Source organism: Fundulus heteroclitus, unplaced genomic scaffold, assembly GCF_011125445.2.
Source record: "Fundulus heteroclitus isolate FHET01 unplaced genomic scaffold, MU-UCD_Fhet_4.1 scaffold_36, whole genome shotgun sequence".
Classification (NCBI taxonomy): Eukaryota; Metazoa; Chordata; class Actinopteri; order Cyprinodontiformes; family Fundulidae; genus Fundulus; species Fundulus heteroclitus.
In genome coordinates, this window is record NW_023396770.1 from 4,400,905 (window position 1) to 4,413,168 (window position 12,264).

At 42.1% G+C, this 12,264-nt stretch overlaps 2 protein-coding genes across 4 annotated transcripts in view; both read right to left on the reverse strand.

The window, feature by feature from the left end:
• LOC110368380 overlaps positions 1–12,264 on the reverse strand; it is a 718,672-nt gene that overhangs the window by 291,207 nt on the left and 415,201 nt on the right. The gene's annotated exons all lie outside the window — the stretch shown is intronic.
• Positions 1,757–12,264, reverse strand: part of LOC105922413 (cytochrome P450 2K1) — a 15,241-nt gene continuing 4,733 nt past the window's right edge. Inside the window, exons 1-9 of one of the 2 annotated variants that reach the window (XM_012858305.3) lie at positions 11,686–11,907; positions 10,176–10,338; positions 9,943–10,092; positions 6,716–6,876; positions 6,426–6,608; positions 5,170–5,311; positions 4,880–5,064; positions 2,464–2,605; positions 1,757–2,393 (exon numbers count right to left, since the gene is read on the reverse strand). In XM_012858305.3, coding sequence (XP_012713759.2) covers positions 2,206–2,393; positions 2,464–2,605; positions 4,880–5,064; positions 5,170–5,311; positions 6,426–6,608; positions 6,716–6,876; positions 9,943–10,092; positions 10,176–10,338; positions 11,686–11,892 — 1,521 coding nt within the window. In that variant the 5' untranslated portion in view covers positions 11,893–11,907 and the 3' untranslated portion in view covers positions 1,757–2,205. Of the gene's footprint in view, positions 2,394–2,463; positions 2,606–4,879; positions 5,065–5,169; positions 5,312–6,425; positions 6,609–6,715; positions 6,877–9,942; positions 10,093–10,175; positions 10,339–11,685; positions 11,908–12,264 lie in introns of those variants that run through there. The other variant, XM_036130479.1, reaches the window with a different exon arrangement.

Here is a 12,264-nt window from a genome sequence, read left to right on the forward strand (position 1 = left end):
AGAGGTTAACTCAAACTATCCCTACATCTTATGGGTCAGAGATGCTTAAGTTTGCCAATTATTACTCTGAACAGAGTTCTCAGACAATCTATTTAATCTGGTGTCGAGAAATATTTCTCTAGCTTCTGTTAGCCTACTGCCCTGTATCACCGTGCAGCCCAAGCAGCAACTATCACAACCCACTCTTGTTGACGGCGGCTATTCCTGTATTTCACAACGTGCACTTATCTGAGCTAGATTTTAGAGACTAGGAGTAATAAGTCCCAAGGATGTTTATTAAAAAAAATATTTGGGCTAAGGCAACCCGTAAAAATCTAATTCATTAACCAAACACCATCAAATAACTCAGTGGGGAAACTGACTAACTGAATGTCCTTTGGAATTGTTTATACTTTAATTAATATTGATTAGTAGGTTTAACAGGATGAATAATAATTATAATTAATAATCAAATGATAAAAATAGAATAACTACACTAACTCTCCCTTATTCACTTATACGAAGGGAACCTTGAATGCAAACTCAGCAGTAGGTCTTCCTTTTTTTGGTTAATGGCTTCACAGACCTCTTTAGTGTGGACTACGGTCCTCCCGCCTGATGGAGGAGCTTCCTTTGCCAGCCAACCCTGCCTTCCTTATCCCCATAGTGTCATGATTTCGGCACTGTTGCCTGGTCTGATCTCTCATATCACACACCTGTTCTAGCTCCGCCCGTTCCTCACTTCAGATCTGTTCCACCTGCTCTCACTAGTATATAACCAGCTCTAAGACCAGGCAACAGTGCCAGTTTATTTCGATCCTTGTGTGAGACTTATTCCAGCGTTTATAATTCTGATTCCTGATCCTGACCTGTTTGCCTTTCGACCTCCGAGCCTGCTTACTCCCGTCTGATTCTGTTTGCCCGATCTGACCTCTGCCTGTCCTGACTACCCGCTGGATCTCTGCCCCGTGTACCGAACTTGGAACCGTGACCCGACTCCGTCCTGGATTATCCTTCGGTACCTCACTGGCTCTCTGATCTCCTGGCTCCGACCTTCGACCACGTCCCCGACTTCGGCTTCGCTCTACGGCTCATCCTGCTCACGTTTGCTCTCACGGTTCTGATCTCCTGCCTGTCCTCCGACCTCCGAAACACCCGCCGCTGGGACTTCATGAGCGGCAACCGCCGCAGCGAATTGACGACCCGCCTACTGGGACTGAACTGAACATTAAGACCAGGTTAGTGACCGACACGTTTGTGTGCAAACACCTTCAGATAAGCGTGGTCACTAACCTGCCGTCTCCTTCTGCAGAGGATCCCGCTGTAGACGCTGACGCCTCCCGCTCCGCACCTGATCTTAATAAACTGTTAAACTTGAACGGTTTGTCTGCCTTGAATTCTGGGTCCACCTGTTCTGAGCCTAACACATAGGCTCCTCAAACACATATGGAAAAAATTTACTAGAATGTGTAAATGCTTGCGCCACACAATAGAATTCTTCCTGCCATTAACCTGTTAGGCTTTATTACTTCTTGGCCGATAGGAGCTGGTTGGTTGATTTATGCAGGTCGTCTTGCAGCTTTTTGGCAGGGGCTTAACTAAATGCTGGAAACAGGCAGAACGGTTTGAAACGCTCATTACCTCCCTGCCCCAGGCTGGAAGAAAGTTCCTGCTGTAAGAGCTATTTGTACTTAAGAATATCAAAACACATCATATTATGATGATCACTGACTCTCCTTTCATTATCCATATATTTTTTTTTATTATAAGAGTGATTTGATTCTGTAAAGGAAGAAAATAAAATGGCAACATAGCAAACAATGCAGGCTTCAATTTAGGCCTTCGATCTAGTCCTCTAAAGCTGATGATTTAGAAGATTTCAATATTTTTTTATTAATTCCTGTATAATAACATGGATCACCTCAACTTTTTTTTGACATTGCAGAAATTCTTTTGACACCAGGGCAGATGTGGCCCGAGAAATAAATTAAATGGCAGCCATGCATGTTTTCAAGGGGGCACACTTTTTCAGCCTTCTATTTGCTTCAGGCTTAACAGTGACTACTCTAATAGCGTGAATGTTTATTCCAGTGTTGAGGTAAGTGCTAAAGTTTCAAACATAAATTAATTCCACTGTTTCTTTGTCGTCTCTGAATACCGGGTATGAATGTATGACTCAGTGAGCCCCCCAGTACCAGCCACCGGGGCTGCACCATGACATCTTGCTCACATTAGTGGAATAGCACACAGTTTATGGGGTTTAGGGCTGAGAGTAGCACCGATGTTTGGAGATAGATCCAGTTGCTCCTCTTTAACTCCAGGTGCAGGAGTGAAACGAAAATGCTGCAGTAGGGTGGTGAAGAAGATGAAGAGCTCCATTCTGGCCAGACTTTCTCCAGGACACATCCTGCGACCTATCAGAAAGAGATCCTCAGCCACTGCATGTAGATTGTGGGTCCATTTGAAAAAGAAAAACAAGCTAACCTGCTGAAAAAGGCAAGAACGCATCACGCTTCAGGAACTTCCCATCTTTGCTGAGGAAGTGGCCGGGAAAAAAGACGTTTGGCTTCTTCCATTCGCTCTCATCTTGCAGAGCAGATGTTAAGACAGCAATTACAGTGGTTCCCTGGAAAACACAAAGTCATGCTAATTGGAATACAATACAAATTTAATGGAAGTTTTCCTGTTTTACCATGCTTGATAAGATGAATGACTGTTATAGGCTTTTGCAGAACTGGATGACATCCTGGGGAGGAAATTAAGCTAAAAGAAATATGTCTGTGCAGCAGTGGAAGCAGAGAGCGTTTGCACGCACGCACACATTTTTATCAGTTTTCTTGAGATAATGACATAACTATCTAATTATCACGGTTAAAGCAATTCAACTCATTTTTATTTATATAGCACCAATTCACAACATGTCATCTCAAGGTTCTTTCCAAAGTCAGATTGCATCAGATCCTCCAGGTTGGTGAGAAAGTTTCCTCTCTAAGGAATCCCAGCAGGTTGCATCAAGTCTCTCCAAGCAGCATTCACTCCTCCTGAAAGAGCGTAGAGCCACAGTGGACAGTCGTCTGCATTGTTGATGGCTTTGCAGCAATCCCTCATACTGAGCATGCATGAAGCGACAGTGGAGAGGAAAACTCCCCTTTAACAGGGAGGAGAACCTCCAGCAGAACCAGAACCAGGCTCAGTGTGAACGCTCATCTGCCTCCACCCACTGGGGCTTAGAGAAGACAGAGCAGAGACACAGAAAGCACAGAAGCTCACATTGATCCAGGCGTACTTTCTATGTTAGATGGTAATAGCGGATGATCTGCCTTCCCTGATGTCACAGAACGCCAGACCAGGTGTACCTCAGAATCAGACATACTTTAATGATCCCAGGGGGAAATTAGTTTTGTTACATGCTCCAGAATACACACATTGTTTATATATATATATATATATATATATATATATATATATATATATATATATTTACAACATTCCACACAAGGTAGTACCATATCACAATAGTCATATCACTTCACCTTGGGAATCCAAGTCTTCATAGTAGGTACACCTGGTCTGATGTTTTGTTAGCTGTGACATCATCCTGGGGGGATAGATCATTTGCCATTGACATCTCTGACAAAGATGTGGATAAATGTGTGCTTCTGTCCTTTCTGTGTCTATCTTCTGTTTTCCCTAACCCTCAGATGAGCGTTCACACTGAGCCTGGTTCTGGTTTTGCTGGAGGTTCTCCTCCCTGTTAAAGGGGAGTTTTCCTCTCCACTGTCGCTTCATGCATGCTCAGTATGAGGGATTGCTGCAAAGCCATCAACAATGCAGACGACTGTCCACTGTGGCTCTACGCTCTTTCAGGAGGAGTGAATGCTGCTTGGAGAGACTTGATGCAACCTGCTGGGTTTCCTTAGAGAGGAAACTTTCTCACCAACCTGGAGGATCTGATGGAGTCTGACTTTGGAAAGAAACTTGAGATGACATGTGGTCATTAATGGTGCTATATAATTAAAATGGAATTTATTTATATAGCATGTTTTCTGTACGTGGTTTGGATCGGGGTGTTTTGTCTTTTCACCAGAAGCGAATCAGACAAGAGTGTTTTTTGGAAGTGGACTGAGACCACCTCAAGAAGTGGGTTTTGGTCCAGTTGTTTAGTCTGGTCCAGGTTTTCTTTCACTTTAAACTCTCGCCCCTTTAAAGTGGACCAAATGTGAAATGTGTGAATACATCCTTCGTTTACTTTACCACATTTTATAATTTATGTGACTTTCATATGATTTTCTCTATTTATTTCATACATATTTAAGTATTTTTAAATCAAAGACAGCAATATTGTAGTGATACATTTATTAGGTCATTTATATACGTCGGCTACTGTTTTTCATTCTGTTCATTTCAATCCTCCAAAAAATTGTCCCCCTGCTTTAAAGTTAAGTTTGTCATTTGTAAATAATTTTTTTGCACTTAACCGTGGGTAATCCTGTTCCTTTGAAAACAATTCTGCATTATTGACTGTGATATTTAGTATTTATCTTAGTATGGATACTGGGTTTGAAATTTTTGTATCACAACAACCCTAGTTTGCATAAATATAAAGTGAGTTCAGTGGAAACACTGAGTTTACAGCAGCTCACTTCATATTCATCCTTCTGTTGACACAATTTATTTTCTTCCCCATCGATCATCTTTATTGCTTTTTATGATCCTTCTTACCTAACTGGTCCTCCTCGTTCTTTATATTACCACAAGGGAAGAAACAAGCAATTTATTTCATTGTATATTTTGGATTATGTATGAAAATATTAGGAAGTACATTTTAGCTCTTTATTACATTTTATTTAGATTTAACGGCAAATCAATCCCATGGACCATCTACCCTCTGAATGCTTACCTTCGTAATAAAATGTCCTTGAAAAGTGATGTCTTGACTTGTTCTATGAGGAATTGCCAAAGGAACAATGCTGGTTACTCTCTGTGTCTCATGGATAACAGCGTCTGCAAAAGGCAGGTTCTGTCTGTCCTCAACCTGCACCTGACGACCTCCAATGACACTCCTCAGCTCCTCCTGGACCTGGTCTGGAAGATTAAAGTCAACAAATGGCAAAGGTACAATAATCCATGCTTTAATCTGCAGAAACCAGAAGACCTGCAGCACGCTGGGCTATTTATCCAAAATCTAACCTTGTATTTTGGGATATTTAGCCATAAATAGGAGCGCCCATCTGAGTGTAGTCGATGTTGTCTCAGTGCCGGCTGAAAACAGGTTCATGACTGTCACCAGCAGGTTGTCATTGTGGTAGTGACTGTCCGTGATCCCAGATTCCTGCAGATAAACAGGTATTATGCAGAAAAGCATGATGTAAAATCGTAAGAAAAAAAAACACAGGACCACAGAGGCTGAAAGCATTGGTTTAGTAAACTGTCCCATATATGTCCTAAGTCCAAGGAGGTGAACTCTAACCAAACTTGGCAAAGCTGTCCATAAAGTCATCACGTCTGAGGGCAGGAAGACCGGATATGGTTATGCTGCAAAAACTGACTAATCAGCAAGCAACAAGTCAACAGCAGGATGGGCCTATCCCCGCTGCTGGAGAAAGTACAAACAGGGCACTTTTGTGAAGGACCAAGGTTGTTGCCTTATTGGACTCTGGGACTACCTCAGAGCAGAAGAAGGAGAGTGTGGAGCCTTGGCCAAAGATGCCGCCCCCAGTGAGGTCCATAAAGCAGTGGTGCCAGATTGGATTTCCTTTCCTTGGCTAATTTAAGAAAACAACCCAAACAACTCAAGACAAAGACCTAGTCAGCAGAAAAGGCCTCACTGTTCCAGACATGGCTGTTCCACAGGCATTGTTACTTCAAGGCTGGTCTATTTCAATTCTTTTCAATCAGGAAGTCCACAAATACAGTTAAAAGCCTCTACCTGATCCAAATCGCTGCAGCAAGAGTTCTGATGATAATTACAATGAAAGATAATTTCTGTCTGCTATTTTAGCTTACGTTTAGCTTCTCCTTCTCACAAATAGAAGCTCCATCATAAATAAATAATCTGATTACCCCAAATGTTCCAAACAGAGCACTTCGCTCTAAAAACTGCTCTGTTTGGGACATATGGGGTAATCATATGCCATCGGATGTCAGACAGGCCTCCTCTCTTTCATAGCTTAAGATTCTTCTTAAAACACATTTAAAATTTTTAATTATTTTATTTTTTACTGCTTTCAACTATATTGTTTGTTCATTTTAACTTGAATGTGTTCTTTTTGTCTATCTCTCTTTAATTTTAGTTATCTTCAGTACTGCACTTTGTTAACCGTTGTTTTTGTCATGTGCTTTATAAATATATATGGTATGGTAAGACTGCAGTTCTACTGGTAATGATAAAATAAATGATAGTGAAGCACCTAATATTATCTCTGGAAGGTAATAAAGTTCCTTACCATGTGTTGCTTCTGACAGACGAGGAAGGCATCTGCAACTCCTCTGCACATCTGTGGACTGAGGGTCTGTTTCAAACGGTCCAGGAGCATCAGGTGATGTTGTTTATTAGCAGCAAAGACATTGCTAATTTTCCTCCTGGCAAAGAACACCAATTTGCCAATCCTTGGGAACAAGTTGTACAGCTGATGATAAACAGATTATTAACAGTTAATTGTTTACATGTTAGGTATTGTGCTCAGACCGACAGCTTGAAAAGTTACTTTTTAAAATCAACACAGTATGATCACACCTGTATTGCTGGTGAGCCCAACAGCTGAATGCCTCGGTTTGTTCGATTTACAATTGTTTTGAAGTCTGGATCGTTATAATCAAATCTGTTCCCGTACACCATGGAGCTGATTATATTGCAAACAGCATAGTTTACATGTAAAGACATGTCAAAGGCTTCACCTGCAAAACAAAGGAGAGATCTTTCACTTATTCATTTACCTTATTTATAAGGGAGAAAATGTTCTTGATTTACAGAAAGATTGCAAGAGGCAGTTCTGAGCAGTAGGTAAGTTAACTGCAGTAGATGGCACTCAAAGTAATCTCAAATTAAGTTGTCATGAAGGAGTCTGCATACATTTACTCATTAAAAGATGTGTTTTTAAACACAAATAGCTGAAAGCTTTTCAACAAGGTACTTTATCATCACTGGTCTTATACAGAAGACAAGGTATTATTTTTATTGTACCAAACAAAGTCCGTTTTAAGGCTTAAGAGTGGATCTTTCTGCAGACTTGCAGTTCTGCTTGGTTTAATACTAGAATTAAAGGGGACATATATTGCTTTTCACATTTAAATAATTTAGTTGGGTTTATATAAAGTGGAACTGCAATGCTTTAGTCTGAGCTCCTAGTTGCCCAACAGCCCCACTTTTACAGAATCAGAATCAAGTTTAATTGCCAAGTAGGTTTGCACTTACAAGGAACTTGACTTGGTGTTGATAGTGCAGACAAAAAATAAGAATACAGTAAAATAAGAAGTAAAAAGAATATATATACAGAAGCTGTATACACTCAGTAAACTGTGCGTTAATGTAACGCAGAAGCTTGTGAGTCCTGAATGGGGGAGAGAGACGGTGTCAAGTGTTACAGGCGGCTCTTGGCCTGGTTCATAAGACCGGTAGCAGATGGAAAAAACTGTTCTTGTGGCGTGAGGTTCTGGTCCTGATGGACCGCAGCCTCCTGACAGAGGGAAGTGACTGAAATAGTCTGTGACTGGGGTGAAGGGATCAGCCACAATCTTCCCTGCGTGCCTCAGAGTCCTGGAGGCGTACAGGTCCTGGAGAGATGGAAGATTGCAGCCAATCACCTTCTCTGCAGACCGGATGACACGCTGCAGTCTGCCCTGGTCCTTAGCGGTGGCACCAGCGTACCAGATGGTGATGGAGGAGGTGAGAATGGACTCAGTGATGGAGGAGTAGAACTGCACCATCATTGTCCTTGGCAGGTTGAATTTCTTCAGCTGCCGTAGGAAGTACATCCTTTGCTGGGCTTTCTTGGTAAGGGAGTTTATGTTCAGCTCCCACTTTAGGTCCTGGGAGATGACAGTTCCCCAACAGAAAAATGCGTGACAGCATCTGTGGTGGCGGCCGGCGGTGCGCAAACCCCGTCGGCCGGCTAAGACAGCGTCGTCTGCAGACCTGTTGGCTCTGTAGGCAAACTGTGGGGGTCCAGGAGGGGATCGGTGATTTCTTTAAGGTGTGAAAGCACAAGGCGCTAAAAGGACTTCATAAGCACAGAGGTCAGAGTGACGGGTCTAAAGTCATTAAGTCCTGTGGTTCTTGGCTTCTTGGGAACAGGGATAATAGTGGAGGATTTGGAGCAGGCTGGCACGTGGCATGTCGCCAGTGAGGTGTTAAAAATGTCTGAACACTGGAGACAGCTGATCAGTGCAGTGCTTCAGGGTGGATGGAGAGACAGAGTCTGGTCCAGCAGCTTTCTGGGGGTTCTGTTTTCTAAAGAGTTTGTTAACATCTCTCTCGTGTATGGAAAGAGTTGTCACTGAGGTGGAGGTGGAGGTGATCTGTTGGGTGGTGTCGTGGGGGGTGGATGCAGGACTGTCCCCTTGTCTTTCGAAACGACAGTAGAAGTTGTTCAGGTCGTTAGCTAACTGTCGGTCATTCATGGAGTGGGGGGCATAGGCTTGTAATTTGTTATGTGCCTGAGACCTTTCCAGACAGAAGCAGAGTCGTTGGCTGAAAACTGGTTTTGCAGCTTTTCAGAGTACAGCCGTTTAGCCTCTTTCACCGCCTTGCTAAACTTGTATTTTGCATCTCTGAATCTGCATTTGTCCCCACTCCTGAAGGCATCTTCTTTGTCCAGCCTTAGCCTTCTGAGTTTGGCTGTGAACCAGGGTTTGTCGTTATTGTAACTCACCCTGGTTCGTGATAAAACACAGCACAGCAGTTCTCGCAGAAGCTGATGAATGATGTCACAGCCTCTGTGAACTCATCCAGACTGTCTGAAGCAGCTCTGAAAACATCTCAGTCAGTAGAATCCAAGCACGCCTGGAGATCCTCCACTGCCTCATTGGTCCACATTTTTGATGTCCTCACTACGGGTTTACAGAGCTTTAGTTTCTGCCTGTAAGCAGGAATCAAGTGAACCATGACGTGGTCAGATTGGCCCAGTGCATCATGGGGGACAGCGTGATAAGCATCTCTGACTGTGGTGTAGCAGTGATCCAGAATGTTCTCCTCTCTGGTAGAGCATTTAATAAACTGTTTATATTTAGGAAGTTCATGAGTGAGGTTTCCTTTGTTAAAGTCACCAAGGACAATAACTAAAGAGTCCAGATTCAGTATCTGGTCTGCGAGCGTGCGCTGTGCGACCTGCACGTTTGCATTCGGCGTGATGTAAACACCGACCAGAATGAATGAAGCAAACTCGCGGGGTGAATAAAAAGGCTTACAGTTTATGATGAAGGATTCCAGGTCAGGAGAACAGAGCTGCTGGATCACTGCTACATCGTTGCTCCATCCACTATTGATGTGGAAATTTTGGACATTCTGGTCAAAGGTGCGCTCACCTTTGCTCACGCAGCGAAACGCCGGAGGAGAGGGAAGCGGTGCGTACTTCCCCCTGAGGTTCTGAGTTGCATCCAAGAGAAACTCGTTTTGGTGAGATCTCTTTAATTGCAAAGTACTTCACACCCCTCCACCTTCTAGATCAGAGAACGAGCCAAGCTACTATTTTTGTAGTATGCTGTGGGATGGTCTAATGAATTGTGTGGGTTAATATACTGAACATTTTGACTTATTCACCTGTAGCTTCACCATCCCTCAGCTTGGACGAAGTAAATCACAACGAAATAAATGGAATGTTAAAATGCTGTTTCCTCTTTGTGTGGCAGGTAAGATATTCAACAAAACCTCTCCATATCACCCACGAAACTAAAACCATCCCTTTACCAAGAAGATAAATATTTGTGCTCCCCTACAATACTTATATTCTTTTCAACCATTGTCACCTTTAAACTTCTTGAACTCCTGAATGAGGAGCTGAGATTCCTCAATGATTTTCTCCTCACATGCTTTCTTTCCCATCCCAAAGTCCTTCAGTTTTGTCAAAGCAAAGCGACGCATTTCTTTCCAGGAATCACCGTTGGCCCAAGCAATGCCTGTCAGAAACAGTTAAAGTAAATAGGTCAACTAAATTTTCTATTCATAGCATCAAGTGTTTGTAATTGTAAACGTTCGGTACCGTGATGTAGGTTTGTGTCTTTAGCCACTGTGGGTACGTCCCGTTCTCCGAACACGTCTGCATAGCTGACAAGTGCTTCTTTGATTGTCTTATATCCTGTCAGGACGACCACTTTCTTTGATCCCAGGTAGACAGTGAACACAGATCCATACGTCTTGGAAAGCTGAGAAAGCAAGGTTTGTATGATGGAACAAAGACAATAATAAATATATTTTGTCCTTTAAGAGTTCAGTAAAACGAATTAGCTTTATTGCATTTGTAGTCATTAATTTTTTATTTACTTTTTCAAAACAGACAAATTAAGAAGATCATTAACAAAGAAAATAAATAATACAATGACCAAAAAACCCCTCATAGAAGATATTAACAGATGGTCCAGTAGGCATGGATTTATTTGCATGTTGTCATGAACCAGAGACAGAGGACCCAGTATTCGACCAGACCAAAGGTACGTTTTAAGAAGGTTTATTTTCAAAAATAGATGTGAGCAGGAACCAAGACAGGCAGGCAAAAATGAAGGGCAGGACAAAAACAAAGCCTGTGGTAATAAACAGTCTAAGGCAAAAAAGCTGGCAGTCAGATAAGGCAGGAGAAACAATACAGGGAACAGGATATGCTGGCAAAACTCACCCATAGGCATGGAAAAAAAAAAACAATGATATGGCAGATTGCAGTGGGCAGAGGCAGGTATAAGTAAGGGAGTGATCAGGTGAATGGAGTGAAACTAACTAACTTACTGGCATAGGTGGAGCTAATCAGGAACAGGGAAGTGCTTAGGTGTAAATTGAAGCTGATACGATGGTGACTGGAGAAAGGGAGTGACAGGGTGGAAGAATGCTGGCAGGTGATCTGAATTAAGACTGGTAACGGAAATGATCGGAGCAGGCCAGATAAACTTATAACATAAAACCAAATCAAACCACAATAAAACCCAAACTATTCCAAAACTGATACAGAACCTAAAACTAAGACTTAACAGAACACAAGCTATAATATAAACCAAACAAGAAACCCAAAACAGAAACTGAACTTAAGGCAGGTGCGTGAACTAATTAATCAAAGAACAAATATAAACCATAACAAAACCCAAATCATGACACATGTATCTGAGGCCAGTATGACATGCAGCGCTTAATGGCCAGTATACACAATGCTATAACAACATGAGGCCAGGATGATTCCATACAGTTCTTTCTCCTTAATAACTTAAATTATCTTTTTTTAAACTGCCTGTTGTAATTTCTCAGGTTTTCTTTGTAGATATTGTGGCATTAGATTTGATGAGCTGAAACATTTAAGTGTGAAATAAAATTAAAAACCGGTTTAATTTGTAAGTGGGTTATTAGTTGCATACCCTAAGTCCTTTAACATAAACAACTTTTAGTGCTACAGTTTCTACGTTGTTCTTGTGCAAATATAAAAACTATTTATAGTAATGCAAAAAGGCAGCTAAATGGCAAAGACTGTGTGCGGTACTGATGAGAACATTGTAAGATCAGTTCTGCCTCACCTTTAGGAATGCTTGGTCAAGTCGCTTAACATCCAGCTGCAGCATGTTTCCAAGTATGGGTAAGGGCTTTGGTCCTGGTGGTCCCTGGTTGGGCTCCTGAGGCCTAAATACAAAGAGAAGAAAGTGATACCCGATCAGCAGAAACACCACAGCCCCTAAAACAGAAGCTGGGCTGAGAGACTGGAAAAGCACATCCACTGCTCCCATGACTGCTACACACACTGTGTCTGTTGTGGTGCACCAGTAACATTATTAACCTAGATTACTGGTTGTTAAAAGCAAAGTACAAAGTGTAAGAGGAGGCGGGGCATTTAATAAGTCAACATTAAAAAAGCAAAGAGCAGTGCAGGAAGAGCAAACTCTAACAGAAAAATATAAGAGATGTGTAGTCAGAGAGGAAGATTACTGGACAGAACAAATGAGCTGAACACGTTCTTTAACAGGTTCAGTTCAGGAAGAAGATCGGCATCCTCATCTCCTGCCCACAGCCAAACATTAATCACACCCTTCTTTGAAACCAAATTTCCCAGTCACACCTCAGATGTTTTCCAACCGCCTCAGCCACTGAAGTCCAGTGCA